The following is a 20,965-nucleotide window of genomic DNA, read 5'->3' as shown; positions in this document are numbered from 1 at the left end:
AAGATGGCGGATGACAGCTGTCAAAAAAGCACGCGGATTTGTTTACCTATTCAAATCTCGCGCTAGTTAGGTTAAGTTGGTACCACTGAGGTTTAGGCCCGTCAAGATGGCAGTACTGAGGTTAGCGATGCGTTGTTGTCGATGATAGCTGTCAAAAAGCACGTGGCTTTGTTTACAAATTCAAATTTCCCGCGGGTGGTGGAGGAGACCTCTGGGAGTCCTCTGGCTGTGGTGGTGGTGGAGGAGGCCTCTGGCTGTGGTGGTGGTGGAGGAGGCATCTGGGAGGCCTCTGGCTGTGGTGGCGGTGGAGGTGGCCTCTGGGAGCCTGCGGTGGCGGTGGCGCCCGAATCCTTGTATTATACTACTGAAATGAACACGACAACAATATCTGTTGCAACAGTAAAAAAGGAGACTGATTGAAGCTGGGTTGAATGGATGTGTCACAGCAAGAAAACCCCTTCTAAGGCCCATATATAAACAGAGGAGAATTTAATGGGCTAGAAAACGTCGTAATTTAACATCGGAAGAGTGGACGAAGGTGTTATTCACCGATGAATCGAAGTTCGACATTTTTTGAACCAGAAGGAGAACACTTGTTCGCCAATTTGTAAGGGAAAGGGTAGCCCGGCAGTGTGTTCTACCTACAGTTAAACACGGTAGAGTTTCTATTATAGTTTGGAGATGTTTTGCCGCAGATAGAGTTGGCGACATTATGAAAGTAGAAGGATGTATGGATGAGAAGCAGTACCACCGAATACTTCAGTATCATGCAATACCAAGTGGATTGAGCTTAATAGGGAAAGTGTTCACCTTAAAACAGGATAAAGACCCTAAACATCGGTTGGCAGCATACTGTACAAACTACATTGCATCAAAGGAACAACAGAAAGTACTGAAAGATGTGATATGGCCGTCCCAAAGCGCCGATTATACTGTAATCCCATTGAAATGGTCAGGGATGGAGTGGACAAACGTATCAGGGAAAGAACATCTCTGGAATATTGTTAAGCATGTGTGGAATCCTATAGATTCACGCAACCTACAAAAACTGATTGACCGCATTCCTCGATTTTGTGAGGCTGCCATTAAATCCAAAGGAGGATACTTTGATGAAAGTAAAATATAATGATTGTGATTGTATTATATATGTGTAATTTCATATAATTATCTTTCGTGAGAAATAACGTTTGATTTGTGTTGTAAATCTGAAATACCAGGGTGTATTGAAATTAATGAGCGGTAGTGTATACGATGAGGAACGCACCAATCGAGCATACATCAGCAAGCCGTAAAAGGTGGGTCGAGGCGAGGGACGCAGAGTCTGGGCTGCAATATCTTTCTCCGATGCCTTAATCTCAGAAATACGTCCGACGTTTTATTGCATTGCTTTGAAGTTTTGTAAATGGAACAGTGTGTCAGATGGTTACATTATAATATGCTTTAGATTTCCATCGTTCTCAATTGAGGTTTGGGCTTCACCGATAGCCTCGGTAGCCTCCAGTAGACTCCACTGCTGCTGAGTTAACTACGATGTAAAACATTATTTTCATTTATAAAAACATTCTTTCCTCGCTTTGAGGATTCTAAAAGAATACAAGTATTGGTTATGAAGACATGAGAGTAGGTCTTCGCATTTTCATGAGAACAAAGCAGCGAAAATACATTTCTTGTGCGTCATAATCATGCTCGGATAAGTCGATCCAAGTCAACCATTTGCGCTAACAGGTCGGTTGTGTAATATGTATGATATTTTGTTTTACACTGACTGACAGAGCAAATGCAACACCAAGAAGGAGTGGTTCGAAAGGGATGAAAGTTGGGGAAAAAACAGAGACGGCACGGACGAATAATTGATGTTTATTTCAAACCGATATGCAGATTACACAATGCGCACGGCATCGACTCAGTAGGATGTAGGACCACCGCGAGCGGCGATGCACGCAGAAACACGTCGAGGTACAAAGTCAATAAGAGTGTGGATGGTGTCCTGAGGGATGGTTCTCCATTTTCTGTCAACCATTTGCCACAGTTGGTCGTCCGTACGAGGCTGGGGCAGAGTTTGCAAACGGCGTCCAATGAGATCCCACACGTGTTCGATTGGTGAGAGATCCGGAGAGTACGCTGGCCACGGAAGCATCTGTACACCTCGTAGAGCCTGTTGGGAGATGCGAGCAGTGTGTGGGCGGGCATTATCCTGCTGAAACAGAGCATTGGGCAGCCCCTGAAGGTACGGGAGTGCCACCGGCCGCAGCACATGCTGCACGTAGCGGTGGGCATTTAACGTGCCTTGAATACGCACTAGAGGTAACGTGGAATCATACGCAATAGCGCCCCAAACCATGATGCCGCGTTGTCTAGCGGTAGGGCGCTCCACAGTTACTGCCGGATTTGACCTTTCTCCACGCCGACGCCACACTCGTCTGCGGTGACTATCACTGACAGAACAGAAGCGTGACTCATCGGAGAACACGACGTTCCGCCATTCCCTCATCCAAGTCGCTCTAGCCCGGCATCATGCCAGGCGTGCACGTCTGTGCTGTGGAGTCAATGGTAGTCTTCTGAGCGGACGCCGGGAGTGCTGGCCTCCTTCAACCAATCGACGGGAAATTGTTCTGGTCGATATTGGAACAGCCAGGGTGTCTTGCACATGCTGAAGAATGGCGTGCGGGGCTGCCACCGCTTGGCGGTGGATGCGCCGATCCTCGCGTGCTGACGTCACTCGGGCTGCGCCTGGATCCCTCGCACGTGCCACATGTCCCTGCGCCAACTATCTTCGCCACAGGCGCTGCACCGTGGACACATCCCTATGGGTATCGGCTGCGATTTGACGAAGCGACCAACCTGCCCTTCTCAGCCCGATCACCATACCCCTCGTAAAGTCGTCTGTCTGCTGGAAATGCCTCCGTTGACGGCGGCCTGGCAAATCTTAGCTATACACGTGTCCTGTGGCACACGACAACACGTTCTACAATGACTGTCGGCTGAGAAATCACGGTACGAAGTGGGCCATTCGCCAACGCCGTGTCCCATTTATCGTTCGCTACGTGCGCATCACAGCGGCGCATTTCACATCATGAGCATACCTCAGTGACGTCAGTCTACCCTGCAATTGGCATAAAGTTCTGACCACTCCTTCTTGGTGTTGCATTTGCTCTGTCAGTCAGTGTATACTTTTTCCAGTGAAAGGCGTATTGCGTTTTTTAAACAACTCATACTATTACAATGTATTGTACGAAACTAATTAAAACATTTAGTGCATAAAATTTCTGAAATTATATCTACATAAAATAGCAAAACATAAACATATTTACTCACACTCGTTGTTGAATTACGGTTTGAAGAAAGGACAGTTGTTTGTGAAATATGTAGGGTTTCTTAGAATTTCCTGCATCTCCACTTTTTTCCACTTCGTGTAACTGTCCTTCATACTCTTCCATCCTTTTTGAACTTCTTTTCCTGGAACGAAACGAAATTAATAAACAATACCAACTTTTAATACACAACATAATTTTTACAATCGTGATGTTTACTAAGTACTGTTGCAGATATCTGGGGACTCGAAATTCGATTCGTTCTCTACATTTCGAATTTCGCCTCGGTCGCTCGACAATTGCTGTCATTATTCGTGACACATGCGCAGCCATGTGGGAGACTATGAAAGGAGAATACATGAAACCACCGACCACAGAAGACTGGCTGAATATCAGCTAACTTCCCTCATTGCTTGGGAGCCATCGATGGAAAGCATGTAAGAATTATGAAACCATGGAATTCTGGCAGCGAATATTTTAATTACAAAAAGTACTTTTCTGCTGTACTAATGGCTGTAGCAGACAGTAACTACTGTTTCCGATACATAGATGTAGGGGCATTTGGTCATGAGGGGGACTCTAATATCTTGAAAGCAACTGAATTAGGGAAACAAATCTACAGCCAAACTTTGAGTATGTCACAACAGTCAACTTTGGCACATGACTCTCCTGAATTACCTATGCCCTACGTGTTTGTGGCCGATGAGGCCTTTGCCGTCAGTGAAAATGTACTGAGACCTTACCCCGCAAAAAATCTTACTCCTGATAAAAGAATTTTTACTACCGCCTATCAAGAGCATGGCGATATGTAGAATCTTCTTTTGGCATTTTAGCGAATAAATGGTGAATTTTCCATCGTCCAATGGATGTAAGTGTGGACTTGGCAGATGTCATCATTCAAGCTTGTTGCGTACTGCACATAACTTTTTAAGAAAGCAAGATGGTTACAGTTTCGATGATCCACTGACTTGCACGCTGGAAAGTATTATTGCACATGGAACGAGAGGAAGCAATAGTGGAAAAACAGTCAGAGATCCTTTTACTGATTACTTCTGTTCTGCTGAAGGATCTGTGGTGTGGCAATATTCATATAACCTCCTTGAAAAGTGAATTGTACTGCGTTTCATTAGGCCTAGTCAGGAGGTAGAGATACTGTTGTATGTATAAATGTATGAATTGTGATTCCCTCCTGTTGATAGGGAGACACACATAAACAAAATATGATTGTAGACGGTAAATTATATGTGTATTTCTTTTCCTACAAAATACATTAATGAACTTGTTATAGGCTCCAATGGAATTCGTATTTCTTTTTTTTTCTTCAGCAAAGTAGCTACTTACGTTATAGAAATTGATACTGTATTTCTCTATATCGAAATATTTGCAAAAGAACTTAAAAAGGAAAAGAAAAGGGAGGGTTACCATTACAGTATTATAAACACATGAATTGTTAACTTCCGTTGTTTTTGTGACGACTCTAGTTCTCTCTCGCAGCATCAGTTTTGTTGCAGTGGTAAGTGCTTCCTGGTTGCTGTGCGTAGATCTGTCTGGGAAATCATTTCGACGTCCTTCATATATGGAAAACAACAAATCTATGGTGCTACTTCCATTATGACATATATATGTCTTTTCACTTGGTTCGTTAATAAGGCTCAACCCTTCTGTCTTGAGGTATTCCAGAAGTACCTCTGTTTTAGAGTTGCGAATATCTATCCTGCAATTCAGGTCTCCCGTGAGTATTACTAGATCCTGTGGTTGTATTCTATGAATACCAGCACTAATAATATCCACAATGTCCTCTGCCTTGTATTGTGGTGGGAAGCATACGCCTATCACTGTGCATAGTTTTGTTTTGACTATTATCTTCTCTGGTACTTCGTACAGCAATTTAAAGGGGGCGATTTTGGGTTTGAGAAGGCCGCTTCCTTCCCATTCCTAGCCCTTTTCTGTCTCATAGTCGCCATAAGACCTATCTGCGTCGGTGCGATGTAAAGCAAATAGTAAATAAAAAATAAAAGTGTTCATGGTTATGGGTTACTGTAGTCACGTCCTAGTTCGTGAACCATGTGGTCCTGAGAGTCGCTATGGAATGGGAGTGGGCCCTCCTTGTGCTCAGGCGGTGGTCCATAACCCGTTCTCACTTGGACTATGTGCAAGTAGGGCAGCATCCTGCTTCATGAATGTACCGAGCTCAGAATATTTTAAGCAAGCCTCGGCCTATGGGAGTAACGGAGTTCCACTCCCATTCGACAGACGAGGGGCTCTTTGGAAACAACTTGGCGAACGAAATGGAATTCGATGGGGAGCTATCAACATTAATGTGGCTTATGGAAGAAAGAAAGTAAAACTGGCTGAGTCAGCAAATAGGATGCATCTGGATGTGCTAGGAGTAAGTGATGTACGGGTAAGGGGAGATAACGAGGAAGAAATAGGAGATTATAAAGTGTACTTGACGGGTGTTAGAAAGGGAAGGGCAGAGTCTGAGGAATGCCATTGCACGCAACATAGTTTCTGTTAGGCATGTAAATGAGCGAATGATGTGGGTAGATTAGTGAGTTGGAGGAATTAGGACAAGAATTGTCTCCGTGTATTCACCATGTGAGGGTGCAGATGAGGATGAGGTTGAAAAGTTTTATGAAGCATTGAGTGCCATCGTGGTCAGGGTCAACAGCAAGGATAGAATAGTGCTAATGGGCGATTTCAATGCGAGAATTGAGAATAGAACTGAAGGATACAAAAGGGTGATTGGTAAATGTGGGGAAGATATGGAAGCTAATGAGAATGGGAAGCGTTTGCTGGAATTCTGTGCTAGTATGGGTTTAGCAGTTACGAATACATTCTTCAAGCATAAAGCTATTCACCGCTACACATGGGAGGCTAGGGGTACCAGATCCATGATAGACTATATCTTAACCGACTTCGAATTCAGGAAATCTGTTAGGAATGTACGAGTTTTCCGGGGATTTTTCGATGATACAGACCACTATCTGATCTGTAGTGAACTAAGTATCTCTATGCCCAGTGTAGAGAAAGTGAAATCTGTCTGCAAACGAATAAAGGTAGAACATTTCCAGGACGAGAAAATTAGACAGAAGTACATGGATATGATTAGTGAGAAGTTTCGAACAGTAGCCAGTAAGCAGGTTCAGTATATAGAAAGTGAATGGGAGGCATACAGGGATGCTGTAGTAGAAACAGCAAGGGAATGCGTAGGAACAACTGTGTGTAAAGATGGGAAAAGGCGAACATCTTGGTGGCATGATGAAGTGAAAGCAGCTTCTAAACGCAAAAAGAAGGCTTATCAGAAATGGCTCCAAGCAAGGACCGAGGCAGACAGGGATTTGTACGTAGATGAAAGAAACAGAGCGAAACAAATAGTTGTTGAATCCAAAAATAAGCAGTGGGAAGATTTGGTAATAACCTGCAAAGGCTAGCTCAAGCAGCAGAGAAACCTTTCTGGACAGTAAAGAATCTTAGGAAGTGAGGGAAAAAAGGAAATGAACAGTGTTTTGAGTAATTCAGGTGAACTCATAATAGATCCCAGGGAATCACTGGAGAGGTGGAGGGAATATTTTGAACATCTTCTCAACGTAAAAGGAAATCATCCTGGTGGTGTTGCGAACAGCCAAGCTCATGGGGAGGAGGAAAATGATGTTGGTGAAATTACGCTTGGGGAAGTGGAAAAGATGGCAAATAAACTCCATTGTCATAAAGCAGTAGAAATAGATGGAGACCTGAAATGGTGAAGTATATTGGAAGACAGGGAAGAAATGGCTTCATAGAGTAGTAAAATTAGCATGGAGTTTTGGTAAGGTACCTTCAGATTGGACAAAAGCAGTAATTGCACCTATCTTTAAGCAAGGGAACAGGAAGGATTGCAACAACTATCGAGGTATCTCATTGATTAGTATACCAGGCAAAGTATTCACTGGCATCTTGGAAGGGAGGGTGCGATCAGTTGTTGAGAGGAAGCTGGATGAAAACCAGTGTGGTTTCAGACCACAGAGAGGCTGGCAGGATCAGATTTTCAGTATGCGCCAGGTAATTGAAAAATGCTACGAGACGAATAGGTAGTTGTGTTTATGTTTCGTAGATCTAGAGAAAGCATATGACAGGGTACCGAGGGAAAAGATGTTCGCTATGCTGGGGGACTATGGAATTAATGTACTGTAGATGATTAAAATCAATCAAAGGCATTTATGTTGACAATTGGGCTTCAGTGAGAATTGATGGTAGAATGAGTTCTTGGTTCAGGGTACTTACAGGGGTTAGACAAGATGTAATCTTTCACCTTTGCTGTTCGTAGTTTACATGGATGTTCTGCTGAAGGGTACAAAATGGCAGGGAGTGATTTAGTTAGGTGGAAATGTAGTAAGCAGTCTGGCCTATGCTGTCGATTTGGTCTTTATGGCAGATTGTGCCGAAAGCCTGCAGTCTAATATCTTGGAACTTGAAAATAGGTGCAATGAGTATGGTATGAAAATTAGCCTCTCGAAGACTAAATTGATGTCAGTAGGTAAGAAATTCAACAGAATTGAATGTCAGATTGGTGATACAAAGCTAGAAAAGGTTGATAATTTCAAGTATTTAGGTTTTGTGTTCTCGTAGGATGGTAATATAGTAAGTGAGATTGAATCAAGATGTCGTAAAGCTAATGCAGTGAGCTCGCAGTTGCGATCAACAGTATTCTGTAAGAAGGAAGTCAGCTCCCAGACGAAACTATCTTTACATCGGTTTGTTTTCAGACCAACTTTGCTTTAGGGGAGCGAAAGCTGGGTGGACTTAGGATATCTTATTCATAAGTTAGAAGTAACTGACATGAAAGTAGCAGAATGATTGCTGGTATAAACAGGTGGGAACAATTGCAGGAGGGTATTCGGAATGAGGAGATAAAGGCTAATTTAGGAATGAACTCGATGGATAAAGCTGTACGCATATCCGGCTTCGGTGGTGGGGTCATGTGAGGCGAATGGTGGAGGATAGGTTACCTAGGAGAATAGTGGACTCTGTTATGGAGGGTAAGAGAATTAGAGGTAGAGCAAGACGACGATGGTTAGACTCTGTTTCTAACGATTTAAAGATAAGAGGTATAGAACTAAATGAGGCCACAACACTAGTTGCAAATCTAGGATTGTGGCGACATTTAGTAAATTCACAGAGACTTGCAGACTGAACGCTGAAACACCCTCTAGGGATACCATGACCTTGAAGTTGGTGTGGGGGCTTGTGTGCTTGTTGATCCCGAGGGCTGTGCCAGCTCAGAGTTACCCATGCTGGATAGGCCTCGGTGTAGTGCCAGATTAACAAGGTGTCCCCCGAGTTGCTTGAGAGGTGTCTGTGCTCTTTATTCTTCATCACTATTTCTACCCTTCTATTCTCACCATCTTTAATTTCATTCCTCTTCCTGTCTGGCCTCCCTCTCTGCCTCGGGTAGATTAGGTTAGTACGGAGGTTTTATCCTCCCCCAATCACAAGTTTCGGGTCGTGGCGAGGTGATGCATGGCTACTGGGAGAGTAGTTCCAAGCGACCCCCTCCAGATACCGGGCGCCCTCTGGAGTATATAGCCTTGCCTCCGGTAAATCTCCTTGGCTCTGCCGGAGGTCGACCTCATATTTCCGTGAGTACTCGTGGGACCAAAAAACGGAACCTCTTTCTTTTCATTCAACACATTCAAAGGGTGGCACCCTTCAAAAAACGGCGTCCAAGGTTGGTAAGAAACGCAAGCGGTATACTCCAGTTCCAGTGGATTATGTAAGTGACGAACGTCTTCCTCGATTCCTGGTTGCTTCCAGGGTCGATGGTAAGAGTTTTCTTGATGAATGTCTTTTCATGTTCAGCAATTCCATCGAAGAAATTGTTGCTGGTGAAGACGACGAGATGCGCAAGCTCCGCGATGGATCCGTACTTATCAAGACATCTACGGCTGAACAGTCCAGACGGCTACTTAAAGCTAAGTTATTCGGAAAGGTAGAGGTGAAAATCGAGAAGCACCAAACCCTTAACTCCTGCAAGGGAGTTATATTCCACAGGGATTTGGTTAAGTCTTCCGATGATACGATGATCCGGTACCTAGCACGTCGGGGTGTAACCGACGTGAAGAGGTTGAAGAGGCGTGTGGGTGATAAGCTACTCGATACGGGTGCTTTCATCCTTACCTTCGACGCCGAGACCGTACCTGAAGGGATAAAAGTGGCAATGTATCGCCTGACTGTTCGTCCATATATTCCGGCACCAATGAGGTGCTATAACTGTCAAAAGTTTGGCCACACCTCATTGCGATGTACAGGTTCGACGACCTGCAAAATGTGTGGGAAGTGCGAGCATGCTGGGGTTGAATGCACACCACCACCTATGTATGTAAACTGCCCGGGTACGCATGCTCCAATCTCCAAGGAGTGTCCCACATTCAAGCGGGAGAAGAAGATCCAGGAGATAAAAACGCTGGATAAGCTATCTTATCCAGACGCCCGGAGGAAGTTCAAGTCCATGGCTGCTCCGGAGTTCTCCATCTCCTTCGCTGAAAAGGTCGCAAACGTGCGGATCACTTCGCAGAGTTTCGTACAGAACACCAGTACCGAAAATGCATCGAAATGTCAAAGCCAGTAACAAAATTCAATAAGTAAAGAAACTAGAGTTTCAAATAGCGAAGTACCGAAAAGAGCGTTACTGTCGACGTAGCCTGGGAAGGGCTCTTCCCAGGAACGTTCGGCTGGGAAGTCCTCCCCCAACAGGGCGGGGGGGAAAGACTTACCCAAATAGGGCTGGAATGTCCAGCCCTCCTTCCAATGCCCAGATCATTAAGGAGGAGAAGGTGAAGCCACAGAGCTCCCTTAAAACACTGGAGAAAAAGCCTTCTCCAACTCAGTCTGGGTCCATAGGATCCCCGGAAAAATCCGGCAAGCCATCTGCCGGCTCTCCTCCAAAAAAGAAAGAAACGGTGGGCAAAAGCGAGAGGCCCCGACGTCCTCTTGTTCGATTACTTTCTGGAGAACCTACTTCTCCCTGGAAGAAGGCCCACTGTGCTCGAACAATGAGATCACCGTCCGCGGAGGGTCCAGTCACCGCGCCTCCTTCTTCTCAGGAGACAATGGAGACTGAACCACTCATTGTCGTGGATGGTGATTGCGACAAAAATGAAACCGATTTAGACGGCAGAACCTGGCAGGTAATGGACAAAAAGAAGAGCAAGAAAATGCTCTGATTTCGAAGTCTTACCGATCCACACAATGGCACTATTGCAGTGGAACTGCAGTAGTTACCACTGTCGCCTAGCTGAGTTACGTCAATTGATATCCGTCTATGCGGCCTCCATAGTCTGTCTACAGGAATCTCGTTTGAGACCTGGACACGACACGACTATGAGAGGATACTGTCTTTTTTCCAAAGAGAGAGTAGCTATGGATGGCGCGGCAACTGGGGGCGTTTGTACCCTAGTTTGCTCCGACATCTTTAGCGAAGAAGTACCGCTCCGTACTCAGCTAGATGCAGTTGCAGTTCGCACTCCGTTGCCAGTAATGACAACGGTTTGCAACGTGTACTTTCCACCGGATTATAACCTTGATATTCGTGCACTGCAAGATTTGATCAGTCAGCTACCTCCCCGTTTCCTCATGTTGGGAGACGTGAACGCCCGTAACATACTATGGGGTTCTCCGTCTTCCTGTTCTAGGGGGAGGATGCTCGAGCGAATGATCAACTTATTTGATCTCTGTGTGCTTAATACAGGGGAACCGACACATTTCAGTAGCACTTATGGCACATTCTCACACCTGGATGTCACTTTGTGCAGCCGTGCGCTAGTTCCCCTGCTACGGTGGCTAGTACACGACGACCTCTGTGATAGTGACCACTTCCCGATAATTCTGTCTCTCTTGAATCAAAGACAGTCCGAAGTACCTAAGCGCTGGTTACTTCGGCAGGCAAATTGGCCAGAATTTACAAAACGCGCAGTGATGGCATATGTTATGCTGGAGTCTGTTGACGACCACGTTTCTTCCATTACTACTGGAATTTTGGCTGCTGCAGAGGAAACAATTCCTTCCTCGTCCGGTATTCGTCGCCGGAAACAGGTCCCATGGTGGACGGACGAAATTGCAGCAGCCATACGTGATCGCCGACGGGCTTTTAAGCATTAGGAATCCTACGATGGCCAATCATATCACATTTAAGCGTCTGCGTGCGAAGGCCCGTTTTTTGATTCGAGAAAGTAAGAAAGCTACGTGAGAAAAGTATGTGTCATCCTTCACGGCACATACTCCGTCATCACAAGTGTGGACAAAATTCCGCCGTATTATCGGAGTACAGAATGTGCCCTCAGTACCCGTAATCTCCATTAATGGAGATATAGTTACGATTCCTTCAGTCATTGCAGACCACATCGCGTCACATTTCGCAGATACGTCCAGCTCTAGGAGATACGACCCTGCATTTCTTACTATTAAGCGCGAAGCAGAGGCACACCATCTCTCTTTCGCCTCTAGTGCTTCGCATCCCTACAACGTGCCCTTCACGGAGTGGGAGTTGCGGAGTGCACTTGCGCTATGCAGAGATACGGCTCCTGGACCGGACAAAATCCATAATCAAAAAGCATTTGAGTGACAGATGTCTCAAGGATATCCTCACCGTATTCAACAGAATATGGAGTGAGGGAGTGTTTCCATCTCAATGGCGTGAGGGAATTGTGATACCAATTCCCAAGCCAGTTAAAGATCAAAAATTTCTGGATAGTTATAGGCCAATATGCCTTACAAATGGCCTCTGTAAGCTATTTGAAAGGATGGTTAACCGGCGTCTTGTGTGGGCCATGGAAAAGGAGGGTCTCTTGTCTAACTACCAGTGTGGTTTTCGCTCTTATCGGTCTGCCACTGATCATCTGGTCAGACTGGAGAGCGCCATTCAGGAGGCCTTTCTCCGGAAGGAACACCTAGTCGCCGTGTTTTTTGACCTGGAGAAAGCTTACGACACTACCTGGCGATATGGGATTCTCTCCACACTACACCAGTGGGGATTTCGGGGAAATTTGCCAACGTTTATTGAGAACTTCATGTCTCTCCGTCGCTTTCGAGTCCGAGTAGGGAATGCATTTTCTCAATATTACGTTCAGGAAAATGGAGTACCTCAGGGATCGGTACTGAGTGTCACGCTGTTCGCAATCGCCATCAACGGCATAGTTGCCGCTGCTGGGCCCGCAGTCGTTCCTTCGCTGTATGTAGACGACTTAGCTCTACATTACAGCTCCGGAAGGGTGGCGTTTGCTGAGAGACAGCTACAGCAAGCTATTAACCGAGTCGACAGATGGGCTCTGTTGTACACTTCTGTCCACGTCGGCCTGTGCATCCCGAACCAGAGCTCCGCTTGTGAAACAGTGTCTTACCAGTAGTTGACACCTGCAGATTCCTGGGTCTCCATTTTGATAAGAGACTTACGTGGCAGCCCCACATCCGTCAGTTGAAGGTTGCCTGCATGAAGAGGCTTAACATGCTTAAGTTTCTCAGCGGCACTTCGTGGGAGGCTGACCGTGCGGTACTGCTGTGAGTTTACACAGCTACGGTCCTCTCACGGATTGACTATGGAAGTGCGGCTTATTGCTCAGCATCAAAATCTACGCTGAGCCTTTTAGACAGTATTCACCATAGTGGAGTAAGGCTGGCAACGGGTGCTTTCCGTACTAGCCCCATTCCCAGCCTACTCGCTGAAGCGGGAGTTCCACCTTTACGAATAAGGAGGCAGCAGTTACTCCTCACGTACGCTGCCAAAATTCGTGAAATGCCGCTGCATCCAAGCTATCAATGCATATATCGTACCCAATACCACCAGCGGTGCCAAGACCGGCCGAATGCCATACGACCGGTTGGGTTTCGGATTGATAGCTTGTGTCATGATTTGAATATTGATATGGGTGGTTGTCTTGAACGAACTCTTAGCGAGGTACCTCCGTGGTTGGTTCCGCGACCGGATATTCGTCTAGACCTGCTCCGTGGACCCAAGGTGAACACGGATTCCTCCGTTTATCGGAGGTATTTCCAGGACTTGGTTCACCAATATCCGGCTGCGAGGCTTATCTTCACGGATGGCTCTAAAATCGGAGATAATGTTGGTTGCTCTTTCGTCATTGATGATACGAGTATGAAGAGCTCGCTCCCTAAAGTATGTAGCGTGTATACTGCAGAGCTTTACGCCATCTTAGAGGCTCTGCAGTTTGCACTAAGTGACGAAAGAAGCCACTTTCTTATGTGTACCGATTCGTTAAGCTCTCTGCAGTCTATTGAAACCTGTTTCTCACAACACCCACTGGTACAGCAGATACATGATCTTCTAGCCAGGTTATAGAATGCTGGCAACAGAATCACTTTCGCGTGGCTTCCAAGCCACGTTGGGATTGCGGGAAACGAACTTGCGGATGAAGCTGCAAAGGAAGCTGTACTTTTACCTCCAAGACCAGTCAATGTACCTGCTAAGGATATTTGTTCTCAGCTACGTCGAACCATCTTGGCGTCCTGGGAATCGGAGTGGCTAGATATCCGAACTCCCAACAAGCTGAGAGCAATTAAGAAGACAACTACCGTGTGGCGGTCCACTTTCCGACCTTCACGGAGAGAGGCCATAGTACTATGCAGGCTGAGGATAGGTCATTTACGATCCACGCACTCTTACCTCCTAAAGAGGGAAGACCCCCCAGTGTGTTCTTGTGGTGCCGACTTCACCGTGGCCCACATCCTCACTGAGTGCGCCGATCTTTCTGGCCTAAGGCAACACTCTAGAAGGAAACACTCGAACGCATACCAGCCGATGACGCGACTACTGCTGATCTCGTCATCCGCTATATGTGCGACAGTGGACTTGTCAAGGGTATGTAAATTACAAGTGTACTCTTACTCAGGGAACGTACGTTCCCTTTTGATACGTTAGCAGTCCTTTCGGCGATGGGAGCGGAAAGGGCTAGGAGTGACAAAGAAGCCACCATGGCTTTAATTGGGGAATAGCTCCAGCATTTGCCTGTTGTGAAAATAGAAAACCACGGAAAAACATCTTCAGGGCTACCGACAGTAGGGCTCGAACCCACTATCTCCCAAATACAATCTGACACCTACGTCACTCAAATCATGTAGCCACATGCTCGGTAAAGTATTTTCTTGACCTCAGAAATTTGCAGTAAATATTTTTAATTATCTTTCTTTCTTTCTTTCTTTCTTTCTTTCTTTCTTTCTTAATCTGCTTACCCTCCAGGGTTGGCTTTTCCCTCGGACTCAGCGAAGGATCCCACCTCTACCGCCTCAAGGGCAGTGTACTGAAGCTTCAGATTTTTGGGTCGGAGGATACAACTGGGGAGGATGACCAGTACCTCGCCCAGGCGGCCTCACCTGCTATGCTGAACAGGAGCCTTGCGAAGGGATGGAAAGATTGGAAGGGATAGACAAGGAAGAGGGAAGGAAGCGGCCGTGGCCATAAGTTAGGTACCATCCCGGCATTTGCCTGGAGAAGAAGTGGGAAACCACGGAGAACCACTTGCAGGATGGCTGAGGCGGGAATCGAACCCACCTCTACTCAGTTGACCTCCCGAGGCTGAGTGGGCCCCTTTCCAGCCCTCATACCACTTTTCAAATTTCGTGGCAGAGCCCGGAATCGAACCCGGACCTCCGGGGGTGGCAGCTAATCACACTAACCACTACACCACAGAGGCGGACATTATTAAATATGATGTACTATATAAATCATATGTAGGAAATTGTTAGCATGAAAAGGAGCATATAACGGGATAAATACAATGGAAGGGTAGTATGGGAAGTGGGAGCGACAGAAAGAGGAGATGAGGACAAACAAGTAAATACAAAAGGACATTCTCACATCTTCATACAATGCCATCTTCACATAGATCAGCTTTCTCATCATCAGTCTCAGTAGGACGAGCATCAACACACATTGAGTTGTGTCGTCCTCGTCGGGGATTTATAAGAGGAGATCTTATTTATTAGAAGATCTTGCTTTGTGTTCTGATCTTTCTATATAGGACCTCATGTGTTTTTTTTTTTTGTTATTTCTAAAACAAGAAAAGGCAAACCATAAGTGACCGCTGGTGAGCCCAAAGACATGCATGTTACGGAGTAATGCGTGGTCAGCATGAGGAATCCTCTCTGCTGTTATTATCAGCTTTCTAGATTGGGGTTACTATCTCACAGCCAGATTGGTCCTCGATAGTTGTCCTGTCGGCGTGACTGGACCTCGAACCAGCCTTCATATTCAGATGAAAATCCAAGACCTGGCTAAAAACGGACCCAGGGCCTCCGGGTCAGTGGTAATTTCGCTACTTCTAGACCATGGGGTCGGCTTTCGGTTACCTCTACAAATGCTTAATTTCTCTCAACTCTCTGCAGAAAAAAAATTAATAATAATAATTACACTGGTTGACATCTGTGAATCTCTTGCAGTGGGGACAACTGATCATTTTCTTGTTCTCTTATTACAGATCAGCCGACTTTGTGGTTAAGCACTTGAATAAAATGGTTCAGAACTTCCGTCAGTGTGAGCCACTAACCTTAGCAGCCATACAAGATGCACAACTACAAGTACCATTGCAACATCTACGCACTGCTACCGAGGATAAAGGTATCCATGATTACCTTCTGGTAATACGGACTATACCAGGAGGCGGTATATTCGAAGCCACTATCCGTTACCAGGCCAAGGACTATAGTCTAAATGTGGTAGGCACAGTCAGCCGTTTGAACATGTACGGCAACCAAAGTGCATGTGTTGCGGAATATCACCTTAAATTATATTGTTTTTGTAGATCGTGACAGCAACAATGTAAGTTTTTAGAATGCACAATTCTGTACTTCTACCACGATAGCTTGTGCGCACTCAAATAAGGTTCACAAATGTTCAAATATGCTTTACACATTGTATAAGTGGTTAGAATTTTACTATGAAGTGTTGGTGACTATTATCATATGGTGACAATTTTCATGAACATTCCCAGACTGGAATATATGTTAACTGTTTTGTTGAAGTTTTGTTTAGATGCAAGTGTTTATTATTGGTAATTAGGGACACTGTTATATAGAAGCGACACATAAAGTTGTTGGTCCTTTGAGACACAGAGAACAGCAACGTAAATGTTTTCAGACCAACTTGCATCATTGATTTTCTTGTGATAAGATAAATCTATATGTAATATTTAATGGGCATATTTGGATTGTCCATGGATTAAGTTCTGTTAAGATGTATTTATATTTTAGACTAGGCAGGATATCATTCCGCACAATAAGCCAAATACTGAAGACACTTTGTATGAATAAATTTATATGTGCGAACACAATAGTACTCCCAACAGTGATAACAAAATATCTGAAATAACCATTAATTTATCAAGAAATGTTTGTGGGTATATTGTTTGAGTTTGTGAAATAAATATCTTCCTACACAGTAAAAGTTGATTGAGTTTTCATTGATACTGTTAGAGATTGACTAGACCGACTGCAATGAAACTTGGTAGTATAAGGAATTAAGACATCAGAAAATACTGGCAATAGTCATTCTGTCATAAAAAAAATATTCATCTACTCTAAAAGTTATTTCTTCTTTCAGTTTTTAATGGAACATAGTGTAGCAAATGCAGCGATTACAATTAAATTCGGCAGAATGATCAATTAAGCGATTAGAATATCGCTGCACATTTGTCTTTGTTACATAGGCTGTTAAATAAACAATATCTAATCTATGTCTCTTAAAACTACTAACTACATACCCTAACTAATTTGGTGGCGTCCCCCAAGCGAATCACCAGACCGTGCGCTGCGCCACTCTACACTAAACAAACAATATCTACTATTTATCAATTAAAACTACTTAACTCTATAAAACTACTTACTCCAAACTCTAACTTATATGGTGGCGCTGCAGAGGCGGATTTCCAGACCATAAGCTGCACCATCCTTCACTAAAACTAATATTTTACTACTACAACGAACTAACAAAAGAAAAAGAGACAACTGGCTGTTCGTGGTATCCCCTGGTAATGAGGGAACCCCTTCCACCCATGACACCACTATCAGCCACACCCGTGGGTCAGATGTCATCCCCACCTAAACCTCGATGGCAATGTGTTTCCCTCCCATTCTTTGCGTGACGAATCGCAGAGGTGGATACCAGACCGTCATGCGATTCGTCACGCTCTAATCTATTGTCCCGCCTACTAATCTGAGTCGTCTTGAAACACAATGCCTGCTCCCATCTTGATTCTAAATTATCTCTAAGTTCGGACATGTTTGTTTTTCTCACCTTGGGATGGGCCTTTCGTACCCCATCCTTCCACCTTATATTCCCCCCTCGCTCCCTTTTCCCTATATTTCAATCTCACTTCTTCGCTTACACCTATTCATCTACCTTATAGTAACTTATCCACTATATTTTCCACATTATTTCTTAGAGTTAATATTTTATACACCATTTAACAACACTGAACTGTCAACAGTTCTACAGTTTCCTTATTTATCACCGATCCTTCATCTTATTTACATCTATTAGTCTTAAAAAACCACTAATGAATTGCACATTTCTTTTATAATTTGTCCACTGTCGTTTACACCCAGCTTGTTTATTCCATCCACAATGTCCTATTGTTAACCTGTTCCACATTTTTTTTAACACCGAACTTGCCAACAGTTCAACAGTTCTCTTACTCATCACAGTTCTTTCCTCTTATTTACATCTCTTAGTCTAAAAAACCACTCATTATTACACATTTCTTTACATTGCCAATTCCCTTATCTTCACCTAGAGATGGGTCTCTCTCAACCCCTCCTTCTATCTCTTATATCCCCTCCCCTCTCTCTTCCAAATCTACTCATCTCTCCTTTCACTTACACTTGTTAATCTACCTTATAGTAACTTATCTATTATAGTTAATACACTTCTTACATATTTTCAACCCTATGTCCTAGAATTATTAGTCTCAATTCTTCCCTTCTTATCTGCGTCTCTTAGTCTGAATATCACTCACTAATTGAACATTCCTTACATTTCCAACTCTATACTACAATCCTTTCATTCTGTCACCCATTATCTGGGATATAACACCTTCCTATTGTTCACTTAATTTCTTTAAAAACCTAGTTCTAACCAATTTTAAATATTTTGATATATTTGTTCCTCTTTCCCATTCTCTGCATAGCCATGCCGTCATCTTATGACTCTTTTCTACTTTTTCTATCTCTTTCTTATTCAACACTTTCTTTTTCAACTCTTCTAATTCACTACATTTAGAAAATATATGTATATCCGACCATCCCTCTTCACATAGAATACATCTATCCTTATTTTCTCGACCTATCCATCCTATATATTTTGGAATTCCCATGATCCACCAGTATAATCCTCTTTTACCCCTCCTACCCTCAAATTCGGTTCTCGGGTTCGTAGTTTCTACTAATTTGTTTAATACTGATAATGAGTCTCTTTCCCTACATTCCATTATTAAATTCTGTCTTTCTATATCAGCCACTCTCTTTTCCACCTTTCTCAATACCCATCCTTTCCTCTCTCCCCCTCTTTCACACCATTCTCCTAACCCTATCCTTCGTAGTTTATTTTTGCACTTATTCACCCAGTTCTCATCGTTCTCCATACTTTTGTGGAACCTATACACCTCTTATAATAAATGCCCTCCCTTTCCTTCTTCCAATCTCATCCAATACTTCATTACCTCTTTGCTATAGTAATATCTATCGATTCTTTACATACTAATCTAGTCCCCGCATTAGCAGTACAGTTAGGAACCCCCAACATAATCTTACTAAATTTTGCCACCACCCGATTTAATTCATTTCTATTCTCCTCCAATCCCCACACTTCTATCCTATATAACATTTTTCCTTCAACCATTGATTGGAACACCATTCTCTGAATTTTGTATTTAGTACCCGGGAATTTATTCTCTAATACCCCCACTACTGCAAGAGCTCCTCTCCCTTTTAGTTTAGCTCTTTTGGTCTGTTTCTTCCATGTTCCCTTGCTACTCATTATTACTCCTAAATACTCCATTTTTTCTGGTCTGATTCCTTCCTGTTCTACAATCCAAAATTTATTTTCTTTCTTGCCTTTCCTTTTCCTGCATACCATTATCTGTGTCCTTTGTACATTTATTCTAATTGCCCATCTTCTATTATATTCCACCACCTCTTCTAGCCCTTTTTCAAACCTCCTTGCTGTTAGAGCCAAAAACAATAAATTTTCTGCAAATAGCAGTCCCGGTATCTCCCGTTTCCTTATCCAAGGGCATTGCCAGCCCTCGCCTCCATGTCTGTCTAGTATATTGTTTATAAACAATAAACATAACATCGGCGACAGCTTACAGCCTTGTCTTACACCTCTCTTGGATTCAATACATTTACTCAATTCACCCCCTTGTAATTTAATCATCACTGTTACGGAGTTATCCGTGGTAGCGGAGGTGAAAGAAGGTGCGGGCTGGAATAGGTCTCAACTACAAAATTGAAGTTAATTTAAAACTCTAACAAAGGTTATATTTTCATTTGAAAACCAGCCAATAACAGAGTATAACAGGTACCAAGTAGCAGATCAACAAATTAAGAAATTACTAATTACAGTTCGTTACAAGATTTGGGCTTCGAGCCCCACAATCACAATCCTTGAGCTATTAGCCCAACTTTACCAAGGTACAAAATTGAACAAAGGGGCAGAAAACCCCATCATGCCAAGGAGCACTTGCTCCAAATTACAATGTTAAGCCTCCTAGAGGCACACAGAAATCAAATTTAGGAAAGAGCAGACCCGCTCTCAAAGTTCAAGCCTATCAAAGGCCGCAATGATTTCACTTCTATTTGCCCTCAAGGCACACAAAGAAACAGGGGTATTTAATACCCAACCTACAGGGCCTTCGCAATGAAAATAAAACATCAGGTTAAGTTACAGGCCCAAAGTACAGAAAGGACTGGAGGCGTGAACTTGCATTCCAAATACGTTTTTTAAAACCTAAATGGCTCTAGGCAGATACACAGGGGCTAATCCCAAGCTAGGGAGGTGACCCGTATGAGAAAACTTTAATACATTAAGGAAGCGAAGAAGCGGTTATGAAAACGTAGTCACCTCAATTTCAAAATGAAGGAGAGCTCGAGAGGGTAAAGCACTCTCTATCCCCGAATCGAAGTTCAAGAAAACTGAAATTTACCAAAAAAGTGTTTACATGTTTAATCGTTTACATATGAAAGGTTTCGAGCCTTCCCCGAGAGTTAAACTGCTGAGTTAGCAAGAAATAAAGACGTTAACAGGCCATTACCTTGAAGATGAACTGCTGCCTGAAGAACGGGGCGCTTCTCGCCCCCTGCTACATATCCATACACTAATTTAGATGTTACTGAAGAAAACCAGCAGTTTATATACCCTCGTGGAAAATTCGAGACCTTTCAGGAATGAGTAAACACACCCTCTCCATTTTATTGGATAGCTGAGAGCAACAAATCCATATCGAAGAAGACATACATAATTGGCTGAGAATTAATTAAAGAAATTCGGGATTGGCTAAGTTCAAACCTGGCGGAAGGAAGGATTAATATTGCCAACCCAAAAATAACAGAACAAAATGTAGTAAAGACAAAACTTATGAAAAAAATTTCTTCCAGAGAGTTCATTCCATTGC

General features: G+C 43.8%; 1 protein-coding gene across 2 annotated transcripts in view; it reads left to right on the top strand.

The window, feature by feature from the left end:
* The window catches only part of LOC136872267 (uncharacterized), a 476,437-nt gene extending 459,730 nt beyond the window's left edge, over positions 1 to 16,707 (top strand). For both annotated transcript variants that reach the window (XM_068230005.1, XM_068230004.1), the window contains exon 5: positions 15,776 to 16,707. In XM_068230005.1, the coding sequence (XP_068086106.1) occupies positions 15,776 to 16,106 (331 nt within the window). In that variant the 3' untranslated portion in view covers positions 16,107 to 16,707. The remainder of the gene's footprint in view (positions 1 to 15,775) is intronic.
* Positions 16,708 to 20,965: the final 4,258 nt, after the last annotated feature.

The sequence above is a fragment of the Anabrus simplex genome, chromosome 13 (assembly GCF_040414725.1).
Source record: "Anabrus simplex isolate iqAnaSimp1 chromosome 13, ASM4041472v1, whole genome shotgun sequence".
Lineage (NCBI taxonomy): Eukaryota > Metazoa > Arthropoda > Insecta > Orthoptera > Tettigoniidae > Anabrus > Anabrus simplex.
Note: the sequence above shows the minus strand (reverse complement) of the source record. Positions and strands in the feature narration are given on the sequence as shown.